Here is a 13,283-nt window from a genome sequence, read left to right as displayed (position 1 = left end):
CCAATATAAAGCATTTGCCTTATGAGTTCTCAGCCCATATTTACTGGATGAACATGATACTTAGTACCAGGTATGAAGGAAAAGTCACAGTTCTGTCTTCCTGAAGTGGGACCACACCTATACTAGGAACCAAAGAGACAAGAACGTCAGGTGTTTTCATTCTAGGCGTTCTTTTCTAGCCTTCCACTGCAGCACAGGCTCTCCAGAGAAACCACAATGCAAATCCACAGTAAAGCTGCAGTATTAGTCCACATGAAAGATGGATGGGACACACTGGATCAAAAAAAGCAACGCAGATGCACTCTAGGCTGCGCACCATCTCCTGCTCATTCCCATGCCTGCCCTGGTCTCTGAGCTGGCAGGCTGGCTGCTGCTTCCTTCTGGAACCTCAGGATCCCAACTTGCCTTGCCTTGGCGATGTTCCGTGGGGTCTCTGATGACTCCAGCCACGTCTGGAAACCCACACAAAACTTCTAACAATAAAATGAAATTTAACGCACTTCCATGAAACCATATGCCATCCATATTAAGATAGGTCACCTTTAAAAGAATATTTATTTGAAATAGCTCTCCGGAAGTAAGGATTCAAACTGCAAAATAGAGCAGATGTCCACCTTCTCCTGAAGGACTAAAGGGACTGAGAATTACAGTCATACTGGATCAAACCAATGACGGTTTTTTTGGCCCAGAGACCCTGGACTCACGCCCCTCATTCTTAATGTTTCACAGTCCCTTCCTCTCTGACAAACACCAGAGACCATAGTTCTTGGAGTCCCCTGTCGAAGAGATTTAGTTAAGTGTGGTTAATGCACAAAGATTTTTGTTAAACTTATACAGAGAGAAAGTTAACAAAGAAAAAAATGAGAAAGGACAAAAAATAGAATGGAAATTAGAATATTAACTACCTTTTAAAAAATCTATTTGGTACCAGGTACTATACTGGCCATTACATATATTTTTGTGTGTATATACATGTATATACACAGATATACAACACACATACATGTAATCATATGTATATTTAATATAGGTAATAATTCTCTCCAACCCTAACTGTAATTACTTGATAAAAGCTGTTAATATTCCATTTTCACAGATGAGGAAACTGAAGCCCAAAACAATTAAGCAAACTGGTGGTTCACAGCTGAACACAGTTAATTTAAACATAGGTTTGTGTGGGGACTTCCCTGGTGGTCCAGTGGTTAAAAATCCATCTTCCAATGCAAGGGATGCGATTCGATCCCTGGTCGGGGAACTAATATCCCACATGCCGCGGGGCAACTAAGCCTGCGTGTCACAACTACTGAGCTTGTGCACTCTGGAGCCCACGCGCCACAACTAGAGAAAAGTCCACGTGCTGCAACGAAGAGCCCGCAGGCTGCAACGAAAGATCCTGCGTGCTGCAACAAAGAGCCCACGTGCCACAACTAAGACCCAGCGCAGCCAAATAAATAAATAAATATTTAAAAACAACAACAACAACACAGGTTTGTCCGGCCCCAAGGCCTATTTTCTTTTTCCTACAATATCCTGCACAGATGAGTGAGAAGGAGGGAAGAACAGAGACCTCCAGGCCTGGCTTGCTGCTGCTCCCCCCTAAATCCTTCCTGGTAGTCACTGCCGGAGTCAGGGCCCCTCTTGGTTGCCCCCAAGATGCTCAGCACTTCCTATCTCAGGGCTTACCAGCTGTAAGGAACTGTCTTGGGCTACAATGGATTGTCCCAGTTGTCACTATCTACCTTCAGACCACAGCCTCTGTGAAAGCAGGGCCCCTATCCTATTTATTTTGGTTGAAAACTAATTATTAGACTAGCAGGTAACATTATAAGTTCTTATTACACGCCCTACTGGTGCTACATGCTTTACAGGCACTAGCCGTTTGCTACTTCAAGTGTGGTCCTGGGATCAGCAGCACTGGCATCACATGGGAGTTTATTAGAAATGCAGCATCTCAGGCCCCATCTGGACCTACTGCATCAGAACCTGTATGTTTAATGAGATCCCCCAGGTGATTTGTGTGCACACTAACATTTCAAAAGCACAGTTTCGTCTCATTTAATCCTCAGAGAAAACATAGGTGGTACCTATTACTATTAACAGCTGGGAAACTCAGGCTTAGAGAAGATAGGTGCTATCACTAGAGTTCAGCACAAAGACCAGAGCCAAGGCAGCTGCTCAGTAAATATTCATGGAAGAGGATGGCAGGGAAACAGGTAGGGCTAGAAAGAGAACGGAGGAATGGCCTGGTTAAACTCCTGACCTCTGGTTTTGCCTAGCTTGTACCTACTACCAGGACAGGTCAGCTGCAGCAATACAGGCTGTTTCCTTAGCTCCAGCCAGGCCAAATCCTGTGCTGACCAGCAGTATGGACACTTCAGGAGCTAGGAACAAAATCTTCTTCCAGAATAAAATGTGAAGGAAAATGCACATTGCTGATACGTTTGAGTTTAGGCGCTCCTCCTTCCCCAAATGAAATATTAGTCCACAGATAAATGGTTAAATTTACAATTCTTACAACTTAATGCAAAAAATTTCAGATTCCTCCCTCTTTATTTTTACCCGAAATACACAAATTTTGTAGAAATTATTTAGACCAAGTGTAACAAATGGGCATCAGGAGGAAAGGTAGCAAATAGCTTCGGAGGCCTTTAAATAAGTTTTTTAACTCAATGCATTTACGGTGTTGGGGTAGGAGGAGACCTGAACTCAGTAATAATTCGCTTTCTAAGAGCCCAGACTCCTCGCGATCAATTACGGAGGTAGATGAGGATTAAACTGAACAAGACAATGAGCCCATATCAGGTTATTTTACTTATTCTGGTTAGTAGCTTTGCTGTTTACCACGTGCTAGTCATTCTTCTAAGTGCTTCATAGGGATTCCTTCACCGAGTCCTTATAGCAACCCTATTATTAACCCCACTAAACAGATGAGAAAACTTAGATGCATGGAAGCAGAGCGCAGATTTGACCCCAGAAGCTAAGTTTCTAACAACTACATTCTTGGATCGAGGTATAAGTATTTCTCACAGAGAATTAACTGGGGTTGGGAGAGGGAGATAAGGAATTGAACCCTGTTCACTTAGCAACTGCAGAAGAAAAAGGAATCTCTTTTGATTTTTTTTCATGTGGGCCCAAAGTGAACACTTACCAGCATTTACCTCAAGGGCATTCTTAACTTTAAGTATATTCAACCATCCCTCTGTCCTGTCCGCAAGACCGACGAGGTCTTGTCCAAACACAGGGGTTTTCCATGATTTGATTAGGCTAACTGGCCAGGACAAGTAGCAGAGAGTGGGTGAAATCAGGAGATGCTGATAAACGGACACCTCTCAGTTCACTGCCCACGCTCATCTGCCTAGTGGAACAAGCTAGAACAAAGAGAAAATCACTCCCAAAAGGAAACTTGCCATTTTTAACCACAGCTGGTACAGCATTAAGAATGCAGCCTCATTCTTAGATGTTGGGAAACACCTGATATGTATCGCAAAAGCTCTGAGAATGGGTAGGATCCCTTCCCCCACCAAAAGGGAGCTCTGACTCCGAATTTTGAACCTAGTTGGAATTTGAATTCTCCTTTTCAGCTTTGCCACCAGAGCCTGAAGATCATCTCAGATCCTGTGATTCCTAGGACAAATTTTACCCACATACCTCACCAACTAATCATATACAGACCTGAGAAATCAGTTCTACTTGGTTTCAACTTAAGTAGACTTTTGAAGGTCTTGCCTCATTCTTTATCTTGATTAAAAGAGTATCTGGAGGGCTTCCGTGGTGGCACAATGGTTAAGAATCCGCCTGCCAATGCATGGGACCCGGGTTCGAGCCCTGGTCCGGGAAGATCCCACATGCCGCAGAGCAACTAAGTCAGTGAGCCACAACTACTGAGCCCGCGTGCTGCAACTACCAAAGCCTGCATGCCTAGAGCCCATGCTCTGCAACGAGAGAAGCCACCGCAATAAGCCGCCTGCGCACCACAATGAAGAGTAGCCCCCACTCGCCGCAACTAGAGAGCCCACGCGCAGCAACGAAGACCCAAGGCAGCCAAAAATAAATACATAAAATAAATAAGTTTATAAAAAAAAAAAGTATCTGGAGTAGGGCACAGGTCTGAGAGGTCCCCAGGCTTCCCAGCACCCCACCCCGACCCCAGCAGAAGGCCTTGCACAGAGTAGATCAATGAATGAGTGAGTGATTTCTATGCAGAGAGAAGTGAAAGCTTTAAAAATTCAGATGTGGAGAATTCGACCTCTGAGAAGGAAGGCTTTCAATTTGTTATTCATGCATGCTTGGCTAGTCCACTGTTTCTTCCTCAAATAATTAATTGAGCTTTACTGGGGGTTGTCTCCAAAGCCCTCATACTGCCTGCGCCTTGCGGAACACAGTGTTACAGGAACCCTGCTTCACCAAATATATTTACCTTCCAGTCATCTACCATCTCCTACCCAGTGCTATTTACACACTAAAGCGGCACTGCCATCTCTCATGTTAGTGCCATAGCCTGAAAGACGTTAAACACACCCACATTTTTCAGGAATTTCACAATTAATGTCTGGAATGTGTTTTGGATTATTCTTCAAAGGATGACATAGTTGCCCTAAGATGAATTCAATATTTTTCCCTTCTCCCATTTGTCATTCTTTAGTCTTCCCACTCCATTACCTTTTTAGGGTCATCTGTTTTATCTATTTCCCCCCACTTCAAAATTCTTGTCCCTTGCCTCCCCAAAATGTTCCCTTGTTCATCCAGATCACTGCGTTTTAAGCAAGCCATACCAAACACAGAAACCTGCACCATAGCACTAATACCTCCTACGACTGGCTGTAATGCCGGTTGTAATGTAAAGTCTAAGGATTATTCAGACAGTTTTCTTCAAATATTATTAATAATAAATAATATTATTTATTACAATAAATCAACCTGTATGTTCACCACTGCACTGCCAACAGACTGCTTATAGATTTTCCCGGTCACTGGTAAATACGTGTTAATGGCAGCAAAATCTCCAGACTTGCTATTTTTGCCCTTCTGGTGCTATGCGATTCATCTGTCCTTTGCCAAGTGTTTTATGGGACTGGACTCCTCAACGACAGTGAGGGCTCTGTAAGCTCGACAGTCAAACTGAAGGTCATGAAGTCCTGTCATTTGTATAAGTGCAGTGAATAGTCTCTCCATGTTTTGTCAATATTTACTTTGGGGAAGAACTAATTATTTCCTTGTTTACTTACACTGGTTCCTCTTCCCATGCCGTATTAACGTGATTTTGTAGACCCTCTGCTTGCTTCTGTCCCTGGCATCTAAGAGCTCACTCTACCTAAAGACTTCTGAGATGGAAACTGGAACACCTTCCTCAAAAACAAGGAGCCCTGGTTTTTTAAATTTTTCTAACACCAGTACAGGAGGATTAAGTTTTCCCGTCCCCTCTTCTATTTAATTAGTAAAAATTAAAATCCATGGACTCTTAACTCTAAGTCCTACGTTACAGAGGGATGAGAGGAGATCTGTGGCCGGTGCACAACCCAATGGTTTGGTGCACTCCCTGGCCTCCTAGAGCCTGCTCTCTGGGCCTTGCTCACCTCAGATCCTCCACAAACCTTCTTCCAAGGAGCCATCATCTCCAGTGACTGAAAAGAAACCATAACCTTCTAACGCCAATGGTTTCAGAAAACAACATTACATTCTTTGCTCTAAGTACCCAGCCCACATCCTTGGTTCTACTCACTGCCCCATGAGAAGTGGGTGGGAAGAAAAGTTAAAATACCTGGGGGAAATCAAAGGAGGACTGTGTTTTGAAAGAGACAGTTCTTAGATGGCAGTACTGAAAACACGGAAAGTTCAGTTCCATAAATATGACGCCACTGAGTAAATAATCACTGGGAGAAAAAAAAAAATGGTGCTTATCTGTGATAGCGATCACCTGGCTCTGATACAAAGTTCTCAGAGCAGAGCCACTCCACAGTGCCCACCAGGTTCCAAATCACTCTGTTCTCACAAACTGTCAAACTCAGGCCATTGCTGCCTTTTCATTACTTAGAGAAGGCTGGTCATGCTCTCCCAGCCCCACCCCACCCCTTACAGAAGCATACTGAACTATTCCACAGAGGAGGACAAATGGTCCTCACCCCTCATCTCCAAATATAATCCTCACTGGCCAATCAAAACATTCTTCCTAGAAAAATCCCACTTCAGTAGTTTTTCAAAACTCTGTCTTTGATCTCCCAAAGAGATCTCCCACCCAGTCTTAGCCCTCAGGAGTTCAGAATCCAAACTTACTTGTCTGGCTTCTAGACGATTTACCTAGAGGCAGGCAGCCTAACCAAGGAGCAGGCCACTTAGGAAGTTACAAAGGACAACAGGAAGACTCACCAAATCAGTGGAAATGGGAAAGGGATCTGTACCTTCCCAGGGGCCAGAAAGCACTTTATAGACAGAGCAGAGAAGAACGTAGGTATCTGGCTCCCTGATCAACTTTAAAAATGCATGTAGCCAAAAATAATTTTTTTAAGGAATAAGTCAGGATTTACTTAGTAATGATCTAAATGATGCTGAAAAGAAGTCCAAGTGTATGTGTCACATGATTCACCCTTCACATCATTTAACTTTCAGAAAATATTTTTTCTTCAGTGTTCTTTCTATGGGGACGACTGTTCTTCCATGTATTCAATGCACATTCACTGAGAGCCTACTATGGGCCAGTGTGCCTTAAAAACCTAAGGCAGGGAGCCACAATTTGGAAGGGGTTCATTTCTGCCCCAATTTACCTAACTCACTTTGTGAACTGCAGTTAAAAACATGAGTTTGTTGGGGGGTTTTTTCCCTCACAAAGCCAGTATGGGGAATGATACAAATAAAAATTACTGCAAGTTGGTAAATAGAGCAATGTAATTTGTATTTAAATTATATCATCGAAAGCAGGTAGATTAGTCACGGTAACATTTGTATACCATGCAATATGTTTTCTCAGTGTAGTCTATTAAGTAAGTTTTCAAAAGAGTTTTCATTAACAGATACAACCAGTAGGGGTCATTTTACTGCAAAAATTGCAGCAAAAGAGACTTCGACATGAATAAAGTGTATCAATTCCTATTTCTGTTAGTTATGTGTGAATTTCTGAATAAAAATGGAAACTGAGGGAAACACTGGCCGCTGAGAAATTTCTTGCCAATTAACAGGAAAACAAAAGAGAAAGTCAGCACCTTCTAGATTATTACTGCCATAGAATGACTCCTCTAATTCTTAAAAAGAAGGAAGAAAAAAGGCCACTGACTTATCCTGTTTTCCATAAATCTTGTAGTAAAGTGAAAATTCTTGGAATTTTAGACACCCTATTGAAATAGCTGTCTAAATCCAACCATTATATCATGCTAGGTAACACTGCCCTTCTTTGGGTTCATGGATTTAGAGTGCAACTTGACTGCTGCTTTTAGAGTTCTAAAAAACAAAATAAAATTTAAAAATGCCCTGAGCACACGATTTTGGTAGCTGAAAACAGTCTGGCTAGATGGAAAGTGTTGCTAGAGAACACTAAATGAGATATCATCACGGTAATAAATACTTCCAAGCATTTTCAAGGCTAATACCAAGTGCGTGGGGTGTTACCAGAAGAAACGAAGCTATGAGGGATCGCATCATTTCAGAGGAATGAAACACTCACCAACAAACTGCCAAAATAACTCTATACTATGATACCAGAATGTTGGTGCCAAAACACTTGATTACCGTGAATGTTCCCTGAGCTCCACATTTCCTTCACCAGGAATCTATCATGAAGAAACAAAACAAGGGTTAGTCTTTAGAACCTTCCCAAGTCCTTCTCAGAGCAGTTTCTACCACATTTAACCTTGTTTCAGGTTGCTTGTTCTTTTTAGATTTATGGGAGGCTGGCTTAAGTAAATTACACAGTCCAAGTGGCAGGGTTCAAAGATGCATCTTTTCCTCCAACTCATTCAGAATTCCCAAAGTCAAACACATAAAATGGTATCAGAAGTTAATCTCCTGGCCGTTTTTCTTTTTGTGAGAAATAAAAACGTTATGGGACTTAACACCAGGTGAGAGGCTTTTGTACTTGAAGCAAACAAACTCTTCTAATCCAATGTCCTAAGGGTGCAGTGGTGCACTTCCCTCCAAGAGTTCCCTTCACTCATTACTGCCCACTAGCCTCCAAACCAGAAAGGCCCTCCTGACTTTCCAGAACTGTCCAAACTTTAAAAACTGAACTTATCAATGAATATGCGTGTGTGTAAAGAAAACCACAGAATGGAAGCCTTTTAACAGACCCATTTTATCCTTAAGGCTGCTACCTCCTTTCTCAGTATCCCAGCACAATAAACATACATACACACGTAAGGATGCTTCAGAATAAACCCCTCCCTGGTCTCCTGCGCAGGCTGAGTACTAAGGAAGGGACGGGGCAGAGGGCGCCTGTCCCTCCTCCTCTCCGTTCCTCCAAAAGTAAGGCTGCTGCGCTCTGCTCATACACCTGGATGCCCCAGAACAGCATCTCGCCCCAACATCAGCCCAAGCAGGGATCCCACTTTTAACTGGTGCTGAGTCCTTTTAATTTGGTATTAGCCAAATAAAAAGAACTCACTGCGTCTCTCTAGACCCCAAACCTCACCAGGCACCCCGAGGCCGAGGCCGGCGGGCAGGGCTTAAGGCCGACACCCATCAACAGTGGTTCTCCCAAGGAGGGAGGCTCCACGAATCTAATCTTTCTCCTTCCGTCAGACACCATGGTGCACAATACTTAAGTGCAGCAACCAGCAGAACACAAAAAAGAAGGAACCGGCAACACGACTGAAAACACGCGGATATCTGATCTTAAAAAGCTGCCACTAATAGAAACAACTTCTCACTCCTAGGTGCCGGCCCCCCGCCCCCGCCCCTTCATTCAAGAAAGAAAGCCGTTGACCGTTTTCAATAGGCAAACAAATGAGTAACCACCGTATGTAACTTCCACTGGGCTGACATATTCCGGAGCTGAAATTGATTTATATGCGCAGGAGGAGGAAGGGGGTGAAGGAAAAGCGCAAGGAAAAAATAATAAAAGAGTCACACAGGGAGTGTGAGCTGGAGACACGTCTCCTCCGACAGCAGAAAATGGACTTTCGCGGACGCGGTGCAGCACTCGGTTCCACACTGCGCTAGTGCGGGGAGGGCGGCAGGGGCTGGACTCCCCGAGGGGCTCGCGACAGCCTCCGCAGTGCCCCCTGCCCGCGGAACCCACACCTCCGGGCGCACGGCCGGGCCACCCCACCCAGCCCCAGCCGGATGGGCCACACGTGTGCGCGTCTGTGCGCGGCCAGGGGCGATCCCCCACTCGCCGGCCCCCACCCACGAAATCCAACCTCGCCCGCGGCTGACCAAGCGTCAGGGGGAGCAGCGAGCGGGAACCAAGGGACGCGGGGCTCTCTCCTGGGGGTGGCGGGCGCCCCTCCTCCCGAGGAGAGAGGGCTCCTCGGGAAAGTCTCGGGCAAACTTTGCTTGGCGCAAGCAGCGCCGAGGGGGCGGCGCGGGCCAGGTGGAAGGGGGCCAGCGGCTGGCGACCTTACCTTCGCAGACGCCCACTTCGTACTCGGTGATGGAGTCGCCATTGAGCGGGGGGCGGATGACACAGCGCAGCCCCCGGTCGCAGGCTCCGTGGAGCCCGTAGGCGCCGCCGCAGCTCTCGTTCCTCTGGCGGGCGCACATGTAGCAGCAGCCGCAGACGCCCTGCACGATGCTCCCGGGGCAGCTCCTGGGCTCTTCGCACTTGGACTCGTCGCAGGGCAGGCAGACCAGCGCCCGGGTGCCGGAGCGCGCCAGCAGCAGCAACAGCCCCAGCAGCGAGACCAGGAGGTGCCCGCAGCCGGCCAGCCCCCTGCCCCCCGCCACCAAGTACATCCTCCTGCGCCGCCGCCGCCTCCTCCTCGCAGCCGGGCCGGGAGCGGGGCGGGCGCCCTCCCCTGCGCGGGGCACACGCGCCGCCGCCGCCGCACCCGCAGCCCGCGGTCCTCGCCGCCCCCCTCGGGGCCCCCGGGGCGCGCCTCCCCTCGCGGGGCGAGGCCCCCGCCCCCCGTGCGGGCCGCGCCGACCCCGAGCCCACTAGCGTTGGCGCCAGCGGTGGCTTCCCCTCCTCCTCCTCCTCCCGGGAGGGAGGGGGAAAATAGAAAAAAAGTTTCCTCCCGGCAGCTCCGATTCAACCCAAACTTCTGGCGGCGGCGGCGGCGGCGGCTGCGCTCGGCTCCAGCCCCGGCTGGCGGCGCCTCCTCCCTCTCCTCCTCCGCGTCGGTCGGCCCCGCGGCGGTGGCTGTGGCGGCGCAGCCTCCGGGCCGGTCCCCGCCTCCCGAGCTGCCGAGTGGGCGCGGTGGCGCAGCAGAAGGTCCGCGGCGTCCGCTCCGCGCGCCCGGCTCGCCTCACTCCTGCGCCGCTCCTCCGGGCGCTTGTTTATGGCTCGAGCCTCGGCCGCTCCGGCTGCGCCCTCCCCCATCCTACCTCATCCCCCAACCCGCGCCCCCCCCCCACTCCGCGCCGCGCGCCGCTCATTGGCTGCCCCCCCACCCCGCCCGGTCCGGCCGGCCCCCTCCCCCCTCCTCTGCCCTCCCTCCCCGGCGGCCGGGCCCTTCCTCCCTCGCACGCCTCCTCCTCCAGGCCTCCCCCTCCTCCTTTTGCGCCTGCTGGAGCCCGGCGCACAGAGCCGGCCCTGCGGCCGAGTCTTCGCGCGCCTCTGCGGCTCGGGCATCGCCGGCGCGCTGCGGCTCCGGTTGCACCCGGCAAGCTGCGAGAGTCGCGGCGTCCCGAGCGCCCGCCAGCCCCGGGGCCACCGTGGCTGGCCTGGGAGCCCCGAGGGCGAGACGGCTGCACCTCTGGGGCCGGCTTTGAGTTCGGAGAGTGGCGGGGAACCCGGAGCTCGGGGCCGAGGGGATTGCTGCAGCCCTTGGCTGGGGCACCCGCCGGATCGAACCCGGGGAAAGGGAAGCAAATGCATGGAACCTCCGCAAAACTGGATGAGAATCCATCTTCCACTCGAGCTGGGAATAGACTTTGTAAAAGATATTATGTAATGGAGTCTCGGGAAGCTCGAGACGCCTCCAGCGAAGCTGCTGGTGAATTAATTAAGTGCTTTAAATGGTCTAGGTAAATATTCCGGGGGGTGGGGTGGGGAGAACTGTTGGGGGCCGCTGTAGCTTGAGTTGCGTTTTAACTGTCCACATCCTGTATGTTTTGTCGCTCTGCAGTCTGTGCCGAGGTGCTACGTTAAGGGAGGGGGCGAATGGAAAGTGGACGTGAATTTTTCTCCCTTGAGTAAGGCCGAATACTGGATTACTACAAGTCTTGACATGATTAGACCTGCATATCCCATGCATCATTAATGTCATCTGACATTGTCCTTTCTTTCCCCAAGCTCATGGACAAAAGTGGTGGGTTTTAACTTTTTCATTTATTGTGAATGTGCTAATAAAGATGTTCTTTGTGTTAAACCAAGTAAAGAAGCAGCTGAAGTGATGCAAAATGCATCGTGTGGGGATTGTTTCTCATCTATAGCTGTCAGAAAAGCTTCTCGAAATGATAGGCTCTGTAATGGCCCACCATTCACAGGATGTGTTACAGGGTCAATAATATTAGTGAATTAACAAAAAGTGACTTGGATCAGTGTGGGAAAAAAAAAATTTAGATCTTGTGGCAGGTGTGAGATGGGAATGGCCGGCCGACCTTTTGATCCAAGATGGTCTGGCTGCAGGAAGGTGGCAGCCAAGTGGATCTGAAAATCGTGACTAATGAACCCGAAGTTAATAGCAGGGCAGTGTAAGGAGAAAAGAAACAAAGATGCCTTTGACATCTTATGTTTGCAGAACTAATTTATACTTCTTATAAATATTTTGGTTTAACCACTCTAATCCTAAACGGAAAAGCCAAAGATACCAGTGGAATAGTCCCCAGTCACTGGCATCAGAAAACTAAACATTTCTCCAATCATATTTCTTTGTCCTGAGAAGGGGAAGAGGCTCATTAATTATCACTGATTATCAGAGAGTAATAGAGAAAACATTCAACAGTGGAAGGGGGGGAGTGAGCACCCCATTTTCTGGAAGCATTTAAAGAGCTGTCGACATGACTAGTTTCCAGGGAGGTTGTAGAAACAATTCCTGCATTTGTGTAGGACATCAGGTTAGACGACCTCCAAAGTACCTCATACCCTAAATTTCTATAATTATAAGTATTAAGTAGTAAAATCATTTAAAATATGCTGGGTATTCTATTAGCAAAATGTAAGAAAAATAAAACACAACACTGTTAAACATGATCGTTTCTTGTACCCCAACAAGGCACCAGAACTCCACTGTGGGATTTGCCAACAAACTGTCATCATTGAGCTGTGTTAAAAGGCCCTTTCCACTCTTGCAGAGGAGGTTATCTATATTTCTGTTCAAATGCAAGTATAAAGACATTATTAAAATGTAGCAAGTAACATTGTGGGACTCAACAGGAAAAGCCAAGGTCAGGCAATAGAAAAAAATACAGAAGTGAGAAAGCTACAGTAGGTTGAAAAAAGAGAGTAATAATCATTGCCATGGTCTTGCTTTTTTGTCTGTTTATTTTTAAAGGCAATATATTAAAGGTTAGGGAAAGCTACAGATTGAACACAGGCAAGGGACAATGTAGACAACCCATCGTTCCTGGGATTCTGGAGGTAGAACCTCCTGCAAGGTAGATAGACACAGGTGATAGTCTGACTTCTCATGGGAATTCAAGTCAGACTAAGTTGAATGTAATAGCTGAGAAAATTCAAGTTACATGTGGTCCTTTGCCATAGAATTAATAGAGAAACAAAAGAGAAAGCAAGCATAGTTCCTTAAAGCCTATAACTAGTGGCAAATAAGAAACCTGCAAGGGCCTGGAGCTTATCTGAAACCAGTGTGTGAACTAGGAGCTCAGTTACGAAATAGCTGTTTCCTCTCTGGGATCTAGGAGGGACCATAGGTGGCCAGAAGCCAAGGCAATGAGATTGGGGCTCAAACACAAAAGGATTCCCTCATCTTCAGAAACCAGACTAAGGATACAGAAGAGGTTAGGTGGGCCCAACATGATGACTACTGGGGGTCAAGGGAGAAAGAGGACTGGGAGGGATTACATAGACTCTGAAAGGCATGTACAAATGTAAGAGTTAGAAGTATACACGGAATATGGTTTAATGCCTCCTCTTCTGGGAAGCATCTTGAGCTTATTCCCTTAGCTATTCTATAACATTTTATAAGTACTTCTGCTTATAACATTTACCATGTTATATTACAAATGTTTATATATAT

The 13,283-nt window shown here is 47.3% G+C and overlaps 1 protein-coding gene across 2 annotated transcripts in view; it reads right to left on the bottom strand.

Annotated features, from left to right (window-relative positions):
• Nucleotides 1–9,879, bottom strand: part of CRIM1 (cysteine rich transmembrane BMP regulator 1) — a gene marked incomplete at its 5' end in the record, with an annotated part of 206,515 nt that extends 196,636 nt beyond the window's left edge. For both annotated transcript variants that reach the window (XM_082671722.1, XM_082671723.1), the window contains one exon: nt 9,549–9,879. In XM_082671722.1, the coding sequence (XP_082527848.1) occupies nt 9,549–9,879 (331 nt within the window). The remainder of the gene's footprint in view (nt 1–9,548) is intronic.
• Nucleotides 9,880–13,283: the final 3,404 nt, after the last annotated feature.

Source organism: Grampus griseus, assembly GCF_964374135.1.
Source record: "Grampus griseus genome assembly, chromosome: 15".
Classification (NCBI taxonomy): domain Eukaryota; kingdom Metazoa; phylum Chordata; class Mammalia; order Artiodactyla; family Delphinidae; genus Grampus; species Grampus griseus.
This window is presented reverse-complemented; position numbering and strand designations above follow the sequence as displayed.